Below are 12,070 nucleotides of genomic sequence, written 5' to 3' on the forward strand. Positions count from 1 at the left end.
CGGACAGTGTGGTGTTGTAGAGGAGGTCTCCCCGGACGCGTGCATATGTCACACTAGTCGAAACATAGCAGGGATTTTTGTCCAGTGTCCACTTTAGTCCACTGTAGTCTGGAAATGGGAAGTTTTTTTTATGTTTTTTTACCTGTGACCTGGTGCCAATTTTTGTTTTACACCTCTGCTGCTTAGCGGACAGTGTGGTGTTGTAGAGGAGGTCTCCCCGGACGCGTGCATATGTCACACTAGTCGAAACATAGCAGGGATTTTTGTCCAGCGTCCACTTTAATCCACTGTAGCCTGGAAATGGGAAGTTTTTTAAAGTTTTTTTACATCTGACCTGGTGCCAATTTTTGTTTTACACCTCTGCTGCTTAGCGGACAGTGTGGTGTTGTAGAGGAGGTCTCCCCGGACGCGTGCGTATGTCACACTAGTCGAAACATAGCAGGGATTTTTGTCCAGCGTCCACTTTAGTCCACTGTAGTCTGGAAATGCGAAGTTTTTTTAAGTTTTTTTACATCTGACCTGGTGCCAATTTTTGTTTTACACCTCTGCTGCTTAGCGGACAGTGTGGTGTTGTAGAGGAGGTCTCCCCGGACGCGTGCGTATGTCACACTAGTCGAAACATAGCAGGGATTTTTGTCCAGCGTCCACTTTAGTCCACTGTAGTCAAGAAATGGGAAGTTTTTTTAAGTTTTTTTACATCTGACCTGGTGCCAATTTTTGTTTTACACCTCTGCTGCTTAGCGGACAGTGTGGTGTTGTAGAGGAGGTCTCCCCGGACGCGTGCGTATGTCACACTAGTCGAAACATAGCAGGGATTTTTGTCCAGCGTCCACTTTAATCCACTGTAGCCTGGAAATGGGAAGTTTTTTAAAGTTTTTTTACATCTGACCTGGTGCCAATTTTTGTTTTACACCTGTTGAACCACACACCTCTGCTGCTTAGCGGACAGTGTGGTGTTGTAGAGGAGGTCTCCCCGGACGCGTGCATATGTCACACTAGTCGAAACATAGCAGGGATTTTTGTCCAGTGTCCACTTTAGTCCACTGTAGTCTGGAAATGGGAAGTTTTTTTTATGTTTTTTTACCTGTGACCTGGTGCCAATTTTTGTTTTACACCTCTGCTGCTTAGCGGACAGTGTGGTGTTGTAGAGGAGGTCTCCCCGGACGCGTGCGTATGTCACACTAGTCGAAACATAGCAGGGATTTTTGTCCAGCGTCCACTTTAGTCCACTGTAGTCTGGAAATGCGAAGTTTTTTTAAGTTTTTTTACATCTGACCTGGTGCCAATTTTTGTTTTACACCTCTGCTGCTTAGCGGACAGTGTGGTGTTGTAGAGGAGGTCTCCCCGGACGCGTGCGTATGTCACACTAGTCGAAACATAGCAGGGATTTTTGTCCAGCGTCCACTTTAGTCCACTGTAGTCAAGAAATGGGAAGTTTTTTTAAGTTGTTTTACATCTGACCTGGTGCCAATTTTTGTTTTACACCTCTGCTGCTTAGCGGACAGTGTGGTGTTGTAGAGGAGGTCTCCCCGGACGCGTGCGTATGTCACACTAGTCGAAACATAGCAGGGATTTTTGTCCAGCGTCCACTTTAGTCCACTGTAGTCTGGAAATGGGATTTCTTTTGACATTTTTTGACCTGTGACCTGGTGCCAATTTTTGTTTTACACCTCTGCTGCTTAGCGGACAGTGTGGTGTTGTAGAGGAGGTCTCCCCGGACGCGTGCGTATGTCACACTAGTCGAAACATAGCAGGGATTTTTGTCCAGCGTCCACTTTAGTCCACTGTAGTCTGGAAATGGGAAGTTTTTTTAAGTTTTTTTTACATCTGACCTGGTGCCAATTTTTGTTTTACACCTCTGCTGCTTAGCGGACAGTGTGGTGTTGTAGAGGAGGTCTCCCCGGACGCGTGCGTATGTCACACTAGTCGAAACATAGCAGGGATTTTTGTCCAGTGTCCACTTTAGTCCACTGTAGTCTGGAAATGGGAAGTTTTTTTAAGTTTTTTTACATCTGACCTGGTGCCAATTTTTGTTTTACACCTCTGCTGCTTAGCGGACAGTGTGGTGTTGTAGAGGAGGTCTCCCCGGACGCGTGCGTATGTCACACTAGTCGAAACATAGCAGGGATTTTTGTCCAGCGTCCACTTTAGTCCACTGTAGTCTGGAAATGGGATTTCTTTTGACATTTTTTGACCTGTGACCTGGTGCCAATTTTTGTTTTACACCTCTGCTGCTTAGCGGACAGTGTGGTGTTGTAGAGGAGGTCTCCCCGGACGCGTGCGTATGTCACACTAGTCGAAACATAGCAGGGATTTTTGTCCAGCGTCCACTTTATAAAGTCCATGCTCTCCAGTGAATAGCATTTATCCATTTAGATAACTTTTTAATTACTTATCTTTACACAGAAACATTACTTATTACTTATTTTTACACAGAAACATAATGTGTGTCCTATAGCATCGTTTAAATGCTTAATTTATAGTTTTAATGTGCAAATTAATATTTTTTTCAATACTCTAGAGGGTACTCTTATTTTGAAGAGATCGTCCCCCGGAAGTCTTATATTTGCTCACTTAGATTTGCCAAAAGAACAGTGCTTGTTATCATGGTGTCGAGCTGAACGTATTGCTGCCTCCTGAGTCCTCATTTATGTTCCTCCGTTATGTTTATTTAGCTCCAGGCTATCTAGAGTAGACCCTTCCTTACTGCTGTAATGGCAGCACACACACACACACACACACACACACACACACACACACACACACACACACACACACACACACACACACACACACACACACACACACACACACACACACACACACACACACACACACACACACACACACACACACACACACACACACACACACACACACACACACACACACACACACACACACACACACACACACACACACACACACACACACACACACACACACACACACACACACACACACACGGTTAATGATGAGCCGTATGTCTGAATATAGCCCCTCTATACACGCTTAAAATGGCCAATATATGTCTGTTATGCTGTTCAGAACTTCAGACTAGTCTCCACTGGAGGGCAGTGTTGGACGAGGGAATAAAGTATATTTAAAAAGGAAAGTATGTGGCCATGATACATTCTGCATTTATATAACTGCCAGAGTAAAAGTCCAGGGTGTACAACTAACTCACTTTGAAGTTCGAACGTGTTAATATCTTCCAGCAAGAGACACATTCCACGAATGTAAAATCTTCAACTTACACAATTCCACGAATGTAAACTACCGGTATAATAGTCATTTAATAGGCAACATTTTCTGTATTGTCTAGAGAGCGAATTCGAGTAGATGTCTAGACCTACTGTACTGCTACTTTTACACACATTGTAGGCTACATTTGGGTAGGCCTATGATTACAATTTAAATAGTTAAGGAAAATAACGCTATTAGTCCCAACATGTGCTATTACTTTCAAACAGCTTTATGGCACACATGTATAACAATGCTATGTGACATAGCTCTTTTTACACCATGCTATACACCCTCTGACTGCATATATTCATTGCCCATTTCAACCGTTTTATTATATTTTGATATAAATGTATGTTTTCTCATGCCAATGAAGCTCCTTTGAATTTGTCAGCATAATTAACACTCCTTGATTCAGTTTGGGATATACCATACAGTCTTATTACCCACTTCATTCATGTCACATAATTACACACAGCCGTTTGTGATCGAAGTCAGAGTCTAGAGACATCACTCATCCCTGTGGTAGGCCTGCATGGGTACAAACTGGTCAGACATGCATGGCCATAGAAATGTAATAAATGTGAGTTCTATCGTCCCCCAAACTGTAGGGGTAAACATCAGCCCTGGAAGCACCACAGACAACGATGTACAAATGAGCGACCTTTATTACAATGCTCGACAAGTACATAGAAATAGTATAGTATGCGGAATAAGTATGAATTACAGTATATTAACATTAACACCACCAGTAAAACCAGGTATAAACTACAGGCCTATATAAATACAATGTCTCTTAAATAATCAGTGCAACATACAGGAAATACACAATACAATGTCTCTTAAATAATCAGTGCATCCATGCCGGCAAACCCTACAGCAGCCAGACTTATATATGCGTGAAGTGAGACTATTATTCGGCAAAATTACTTATAGTATTTTATAACACGAAGGCACATAATTTAAACTTTATGTTTTCACGGGTAAAATGGAAGAGTCTCTTTATATGGAAATATTGGGTGGCTCTTAAAAGAGCCTTTGTGGGGTTAGTTAACCGAATAAAGCAGATTTATTTCTTGGCGGCTTTCTCGGTCTTCTTGGGCAGCAGAACAGCCTGGATGTTGGGCAGCACACCGCCCTGAGCGATGGTCACTCCACCCAGCAGTTTGTTGAGCTCCTCGTCGTTGCGGACGGCCAGCTGGAGGTGACGGGGGATGATACGACTCTTCTTGTTGTCACGGGCAGCGTTTCCAGCCAACTCCAGGATCTCAGCGGTGAGATACTCTAGCACCGCAGCGAGGTAGACTGGAGCTCCGGCTCCGACACGCTGGGCATAGTTGCCTTTACGCAGCAGCGTGACCTGTGGACACGACCCACGGGGAACTGGAGCCCGGCACGTGATGAGCGGGTCTTAGCCTTCGCCCTGGCCTTTCCTCCGGTCTTTTTTTTTTTTTTTTTTTACAAGAACAACTATCTGTTCTACTTTATTATCACAAGGCTTTTTGTTTACATCATGGTTTTACATTCACCATCACTACATTTGTTTGTATTTGTAGGGTGAGTGGGTCGAGGGAGTGCTTGCTAATTCTAGGAACTCCAAATATCACCTACGGCTCGGTATCAATGTAATAACATATACGTTTTGCGGATTCACCGTTTTGCCTGTTTACATTTAGATGGGAGGAAACAGCGTTTTCAAAGATTTCCACTCTGGAAAGTGTTGTCACTTTGTTGCGTTTTCACCCCGCGAAAATGGCGTTCTCGTCTAAAGCGACCCCAGCAAACGATACTTTATTTTGCTTTTTTTCTATGAACACCGTTCTCGTGTAAAAGGGGCCTTAGTCTATAATAGTGGTGCATTCAACTAATCGATATGGCAATATATCGAAACTCCGGACGATAGGTGAATCGATCGAGAGGCTGCTGTATCGATACGGCAATAAACGGCATGAATTATCTGGGTGACGCCGTGTTGACAAACGTACTTCTGTTCAACGTTATCAAAGCCCCCCTTGAAAGTTGCACTCCCTTCCCAGACCCCTTGTTAGGATGTTTAGACATTTTATTTTAAAGATCTGTGGGCCTGAAAGTGTTTTATTGTATTTGGGCAACATGGTCATTATTTTGAATAAACGTATAGATTCAATATATATATATCGTATCATGGCCTCTGTATCGTGATACTGTACATATCTATCGTGAGATTGCAAGCAATATCCAATAGAAAAAAAGCAAACCTCATTCCCAGATTTATCTCCATCTCACGAGGAGATGGTGCCTGGAAAATGACTACTGCCTGTCCTGAAGTAGTTTCACATAGCCAGACGACCAGATAACTCCACCTAACAATACATCGGGGGACACCTAAATTAAAAATAACTATCGCAGAACCAATGCAACCAATGCAAAGACGTTAGAGCAGTCCTATGAAAATCTGGGAACTAAATCGTTACCAAGACATTTCTTCACTAATGTGTTTCTAAAGGTGTCTAATAACATGTACTAAAAGTTTGAAATTCAACTCCCGTGGGAAAGTTGAGTTATTAGCATAATATGTGACCATACCCTTAACATCGTATATAAGGCAAAAAAGTCAAAATTTCATCATTCTTTAAGTAACATATGAAACTAGGGTGTTTGCATGATTCTGAATTCATTCCAAGCATTAGTTTTGCACAAAACACTCCTTGGTATGGTCACATATTATGCTAATAACTCAACTTTCCCACGGGAGTTGAATTTCAAACTTTTAGTACATGTTATTAGACACCTTTAGAAACACAGGTGAAGAAATTTCTTGGTAACGATTTAGTTCCCAGATTGGTCAAATACCTGATAAAATGCCCTTCTCAAACCCCGTCAGACAGATGTCTGTTTGTAATTCTTGGTGTCCAGAACCTTCCTTCCACACATGGCGCAGATCCCTTTCTTATAAGCACAGCCCTGGCAGTAGTGTGAGCCAGACTGGTGCACAGAGCTCTTACAGATCCTGCAGATGGCAAAACCAGTCTTGCTGTAAGGGTCAAACCTGGCTTTCTTGGATGTCAGCATCTTGTTCTCATTCAGCTTCCGTCCACCGCTCTCTGTCGTGTTTCTGGCTCCATCCTTCCAGGTATCGGGGGTGATGATTCTACCAAGCTTCTTCTCGCACTTTTCACAAACCATATTTTGTCTTTCTTTGTTTTTCTCAAGGCTTTGTGTTGTTTGGTTTGTTTAGTGAAAACACTAGAAGAACATTATTAGCGTGATTAGCGTTAGCGTAGTATCGTAAACTTCCGGCAGCATCTGTCCTTCCACTTCCTTTATTTCTGGAGTTGAATCTCGAAGAAATGTGCTGAATGATAGGCGCGCGAGACCTTTTATATCTTCAACAACACAGAGGATAGTACTGTCTGTATGTGCGGGTGTGCGCCCCACCAATCATAACAACGGATGAGAGCGCGGGCAGAGTGTGTATGAGCTTCCAACCAAGTAGTAGTAGGCGCGTGAACATGCTCCTCCCAAAGAAGGAGGTTCCTGACCAGAGACGATTACTCAGATCCAATGAGATAAAAAGCAACAGTTTGCGCCCTTTTTGCTACAACTCATATTCCAGAGAGAGAAAATGGCAAGAATCTAACAGTTCCAGACCACTCATAAATAAGAAGCTTCTTATAAACTCTAAACTGACTCTCTTTGACTTTGTCATTTAGTGCCACATTGCTTGGCTTCCAGTGCCTATATTCAAGTGCAATGCATATTTTAGTTTAGTCCACAATCGACACTTCTGTGCAGCAAAGCACCAACATGTCCAAATATTGGAAGTTTAACCACATGAATATGCTGTGAATATATAATGTGAATTAGATGTTAATTATTTCGTGAAGATCCCTACTTTCTTATACACAAGTAGGCCTATACATACAGTTTGATTGAATTTGAACTGTACATACATCCCTGTTTCATGTGTTATTTTGTCACAAGTAGAAATGCTTATTTATTTTGCCCCATATCATACAACATGCAGAGTTAAAGTATTTTCTTTGTTCAGTTTGTTGTATTTATTACTTTGCCCCAGTCCAGTACGCAATGACTTTTGTAAGTGTTTCCCTCCAATCGGTGCCAGTGATGCAGGGTACCTCCCCAAACAAGGAGGCCCCTGACCACTGACCAATCAGAGAACAACTGCGTCTCAGAAGCGCAAATAAAAGCAGCAGTTTGCACTGTAATAATAATCATTCTATTCAACTTCTTTAGAAGAGAACAAGATGGCAAGAACCAAGCAGACCGCTCGTAAGTCCACCGGTGGCAAAGCGCCCAGGAAGCAGCTCGCCACCAAGGCAGCTCGTAAGAGCGCGCCGGCAACCGGTGGAGTGAAGAAGCCTCACCGTTACCGTCCCGGTACCGTGGCTCTGAGGGAGATCCGTCGTTACCAGAAATCCACCGAGCTGCTGATCCGCAAGCTGCCTTTCCAACGCCTGGTGAGGGAGATCGCACAGGACTTCAAGACCGACCTGCGCTTCCAGAGCTCTGCAGTCATGGCTCTCCAGGAGTCTGCCGAGGCTTATCTGGTCGGTCTGTTTGAAGACACCAACCTGTGCGCCATCCACGCCAAGAGGGTGACAATCATGCCCAAAGACATCCAGCTGGCCCGTCGTATCCGCGGAGAACGTGCTTAAACCTTTCTCACACTAGTAGAACCCCAAAACGGCTCTTTTAAGAGCCACCCATCTATTTATTTTAAAGAGCATTTCCCACACGAGTGGCATATGAGCAATGAAATAATATAAGTAATATTTCAGACGCTAATCTCTTCTCCCACTAAAGATCCAAATTGTTGCATAATTGCCACGTCAACACTACACTGGTTAAGATGCCCCCCCCCTCTTTAAATCAAACATGAATTTGGCAGTTGGTGGCTAACTGCTGCCACTGTTCAAGTGATACAGTGATATACAGAGGGTGGCGCTCAATGAGTCAGTGTTGTCTTTGTTTCTGCATAATGTTCTCCCGCCTGCCTCGTATAAGATTGTCCCGCTAAAATAGTTCTCCCGCATGCCTCGTATAAGATTGTCCCTCTAAAATATAGACTAGGGCAGGGATTACATTTTGATGAGCACATTTAATTAATAGCTCTATTCGACGCTCCAATTTAAATCCCGTGTTTTAACACTTTCTATAGTCAGTCCACTTACTGCAGTCAGTCTATTTGCTACTAATCTGATATGATATTATGATCATCCATGATGTCCCTGACCAGTCTGTACCAAACAAAGCAATCAAAATGTGCAAAATTGAAGCAACTCAATTTATCCCCAACTGTATCCCAACAATTGATATATGCTGGCAAATCGGTGAATTTAATCTGCATTAGGCTTTATAGTCAAATAAATCTTGCATCTTTATATTGCAGTTTGCACTGCAAAGATGTGGAATAAAAATAACATATATTATATATATTGCATCTTTATCTTAATCGTATAATTTGCACTAGTATTATATTTCATATTCGCGTGATATTTGTGCATGTTTCTTGCTGAAGTTAAATGTGCAATAGTTTCGGCATTATATAAACTGTTATAAAACGTGGCATGGTGAGATGGTGAGTCATCTAACCCTTAACAGGCGCTGGGGACTCGATCGGGCGTGGTGTCGCAAATTATATACAAATAAAAGTAAGACATTTAAATGCGGGACTATGATGTACAAGTTTGACATGCAAGAATACGTAATCACTGTCAGTCCATGAATCATGGCTCACAAACAGACATTGCCTACTTGAATGGAATAAACTCTGTATAGCGCATGTGGGCGGCTCTTAAAAGAGCCTTTGGGTTGTTGGTAGATCAAGTCAGCGTTATTAACCTCCGAATCCGTACAGAGTGCGTCCCTGTCGCTTCAGAGCATAGACAACATCCATGGCGGTTACGGTCTTTCTCTTGGCGTGCTCGGTGTAGGTGACGGCGTCACGGATCACGTTCTCCAGGAACACCTTGAGGACACCGCGGGTCTCCTCGTAGATCAGACCGGAGATACGCTTCACTCCGCCACGGCGAGCCAGACGGCGGATAGCGGGCTTGGTGATTCCCTGGATGTTATCACGAAGCACCTTGCGATGGCGCTTGGCGCCTCCTTTTCCAAGACCCTTTCCTCCTTTCCCTCGTCCTGACATTTTGAGTTGCGCTGTAGTTGCAGTTAGAAAACTGAGTGATTTGAGAGTTCAGAGACTTACCCTTTTATGTGTGTTCTGAGGACGTAAGGGAGGACATGCAGAGCGAGCTGTGGGCTGCGTGGGCGTTACTAACTCCGCCCCCCACAACACACACTCTGCTATATAGTCAGCTGCTCTATCTATGTCATATAATAATGTATTAATATGTATGTGATGTATACCTAAAGTACACATATATATATTTTTTGTATATATTTTGTTTTTGTTTGACAACAAATATTGTTAGCCTTGATGACCTTACATGCATGCAACAGCTAAATAATGTAATTTTGATAGCATGTACTGTAGATATATAGCACTCTAGTGTAAAATCATAGGTTCATTGTACAGATATTCTACTGTTAGACAGATGTTGTGTTTTTGATCCTTGATTGCATTTGATGTATTACCATGTTACCACCTACATTGAAATTGAACCTGTAATCATGTATACATTTCAGTGTTACAAAATGCATTTGTGAAATTTGCTCTGGGTCAAATGTATTTCTACATTTCATGACTTCATGCAATTTATTGCACAATGAGATAATTCTGATGATGTAAAGGTGGACGGGTTACTAGGTTACCGTTATTTCCCCTTGTATAGCCTACCATTACATTTAGAACAAAACATTGAACCAGAACCACTGGCCAAAGGCAATAGCAAAGGTGGATTCACATGTGTCAATATTCATTAGGTATGAGCATGTTTGACTAGTAACTAATGTGTGCCAGGGTTTTTTTCTTTTTTGATGAGAACATCAGCATAGATAGGGCAGCAGCAGAATTGTTTTAGCAACAAATCAACTTTGCAATAATTATATTTTATGCAAGGGCCTGTAATATAAAGGCAAACATTTTAAGCTGGTTGTTATTCCAGTGACCATTACATAATTTCTAAATAAAGTAAAGATAGGATACTCTTGTAAAAGAATGTGGTTGGCTCTTAAAAGAGCCTTTTGTGGGTATAAATATGGTGCAGACAGTTTACTTCTTTGCTGCCTTGGGTTTGGCAACCTTCTTGGCTGGAGCTTTCTTGGCTGCTGCGGGCTTCTTAGCCACTTTCTTGGGGCTCATGGTGGCCTTCTTCGGGCTTTTGGCCGCTACTTTCTTGGCGGCAGGCTTCTTGGCTTTCTTGGGTGATTTCTTGGCGGCTGCGGGCTTCTTAGCCGCTGCGGGTTTCTTGGCTGCAGCAGGCTTCTTTGCTTTGACTGCTTTCTTAGCAGCAGGTTTCTTTACCTTCACCGCTTCTGCCTTGTTCATCTTGAAAGAGCCGTTCAGGCCGGACGCAAGCTGGACCAGGGTGCCTTTAGCGACCAGGCTCTTGACAGCGATCTTAACGCGGGCCTTGTTGTTCTCCACATCGTAGCCTACAGCAGCCAGAGCCTTCTTGACCGCAGCTAGGGACACACCGCTCCGCTCCTTGGAGGCGGACACGACGTTGACGACCAGCTCAGCGACGCTGGGGCCGGGCTTGGGTCGGGGTGGTGCCTTCTTCTTGGCTGGTGACGGAGCTGGTGCTAGCCTCGGTCCCAGGCCCACTGGGACCGCGCTGCTCCAGGGAGCACCAGGGAGCCGGATCACCAGGTCGCACCAGGTCCAGGGAGCGCGTGCTTCGCATGGTCCTTCGTGATAACATCCAGTCTCGGATAGGTTGCTCTTCATTCTCTCAAGTAAACTCTCACAGACTGATGCTGAACGCTCTGCAGGGGCTGGACTTAAACACCACATGAGAACCATTTAGAGTCAACACACACAGGCCCTCTTCTCTCTTGTGCCATTTGTAAAACTTGTAAAACAAGTTATAACAACTACTGTGTATATTATTCAATGGGACAAAGAGCTGACCAGTTAACACACATGTGCCTTTCTGTCATGATCTAAGATGAAAGCAGTGCACTCCTTTTTAGTAATAACCTCAAAACATCACCTGTCTACAGTCAGAGCACAGTGTTGCCTCTGTAATTTTTCTTCTAAAATATTGTAAACTATGTTGTAATAACAACAATACTCACAATCAATTTCGTAGACATTCCTGGCGATGAGATACCACAAACTATACTTTTGTTATGTCATCCATGTTGCTATAAATATAATGTTTTATGACCACAGTAAACACACTCCAGTTCAAGGAAGCATGGTGGTGGAGTTGATCTCAAATTCCAATGACAGAATGACAGCTGTTGGGAAACTTGGCAAATTTTGGACAAATAACTTACTGTGATCAGTAAGGTAGTCCTGGAATGAGACTCTTCTGTACAAATGCAGAGAGGAGAGTTTTGGTGTAAATATAATCTGCATGTCTATCAGCGTTTGCTTCTCAAAGTGGAGGTGGGGGTTGAGCGTTGAACATGTTTCTAGTATTGGGGGAGATTTCTTTTAATGGTGTGTTAAATGTGTTGTCTAAGTTCAGCTGTGTTTTAGACTCTTAACTCACATGTGCACAGTAGTGGGAGATTTATGTTAGCATGTTATGTAGACAACACTAGAATTGTATTGTATGTAGCCACAGCACTTTATAGTATAGCATAGTATAGTATACGTATAGTTTATACTGTATGTATAGTGTCATTATATAGATATTCCACTGTTACGTTCTTAGCTTACGCATTTACTACTTTCTATGTATGTGATGTA

The 12,070-nt window shown here is 43.0% G+C and overlaps 4 protein-coding genes across 4 annotated transcripts in view; 2 read left to right on the top strand and 2 right to left on the bottom strand.

Moving 5' to 3' along the window:
* LOC306936380 (E3 ubiquitin-protein ligase TRIM35-like) overlaps nt 1-12,070 on the top strand; it is a 191,115-nt gene that overhangs the window by 61,350 nt on the left and 117,695 nt on the right. The gene's annotated exons all lie outside the window — the stretch shown is intronic.
* LOC306936451 (cysteine-rich PDZ-binding protein-like) lies at nt 6,090-6,527 on the bottom strand. Its single transcript, XM_079519948.1, has one exon. It carries the CDS (start codon nt 6,406-6,408, stop codon nt 6,103-6,105), a length of 306 nt encoding a protein of 101 aa, XP_079376074.1. The 5' UTR covers nt 6,409-6,527; the 3' UTR covers nt 6,090-6,102.
* Nucleotides 7,491-7,901, top strand: LOC306936409 (histone H3.2-like; the record flags this gene model as incomplete). The annotated part of the gene is made up of 1 exon (XM_079519904.1): nt 7,491-7,901. The coding sequence occupies one exon, from the start codon at nt 7,491-7,493 to the stop codon at nt 7,899-7,901; it is 411 nt and encodes a 136-aa protein (XP_079376030.1).
* LOC306936448 (histone H4) lies at nt 9,083-9,394 on the bottom strand (the record flags this gene model as incomplete). The annotated part of the gene is made up of 1 exon (XM_079519945.1): nt 9,083-9,394. One exon carries the CDS (start codon nt 9,392-9,394, stop codon nt 9,083-9,085), a length of 312 nt encoding a protein of 103 aa, XP_079376071.1.

Source organism: Electrona antarctica (genome assembly GCF_951216825.1).
Source record: "Electrona antarctica genome assembly, chromosome: 14".
In the NCBI taxonomy this organism is placed as follows: Eukaryota; Metazoa; Chordata; class Actinopteri; order Myctophiformes; family Myctophidae; genus Electrona; species Electrona antarctica.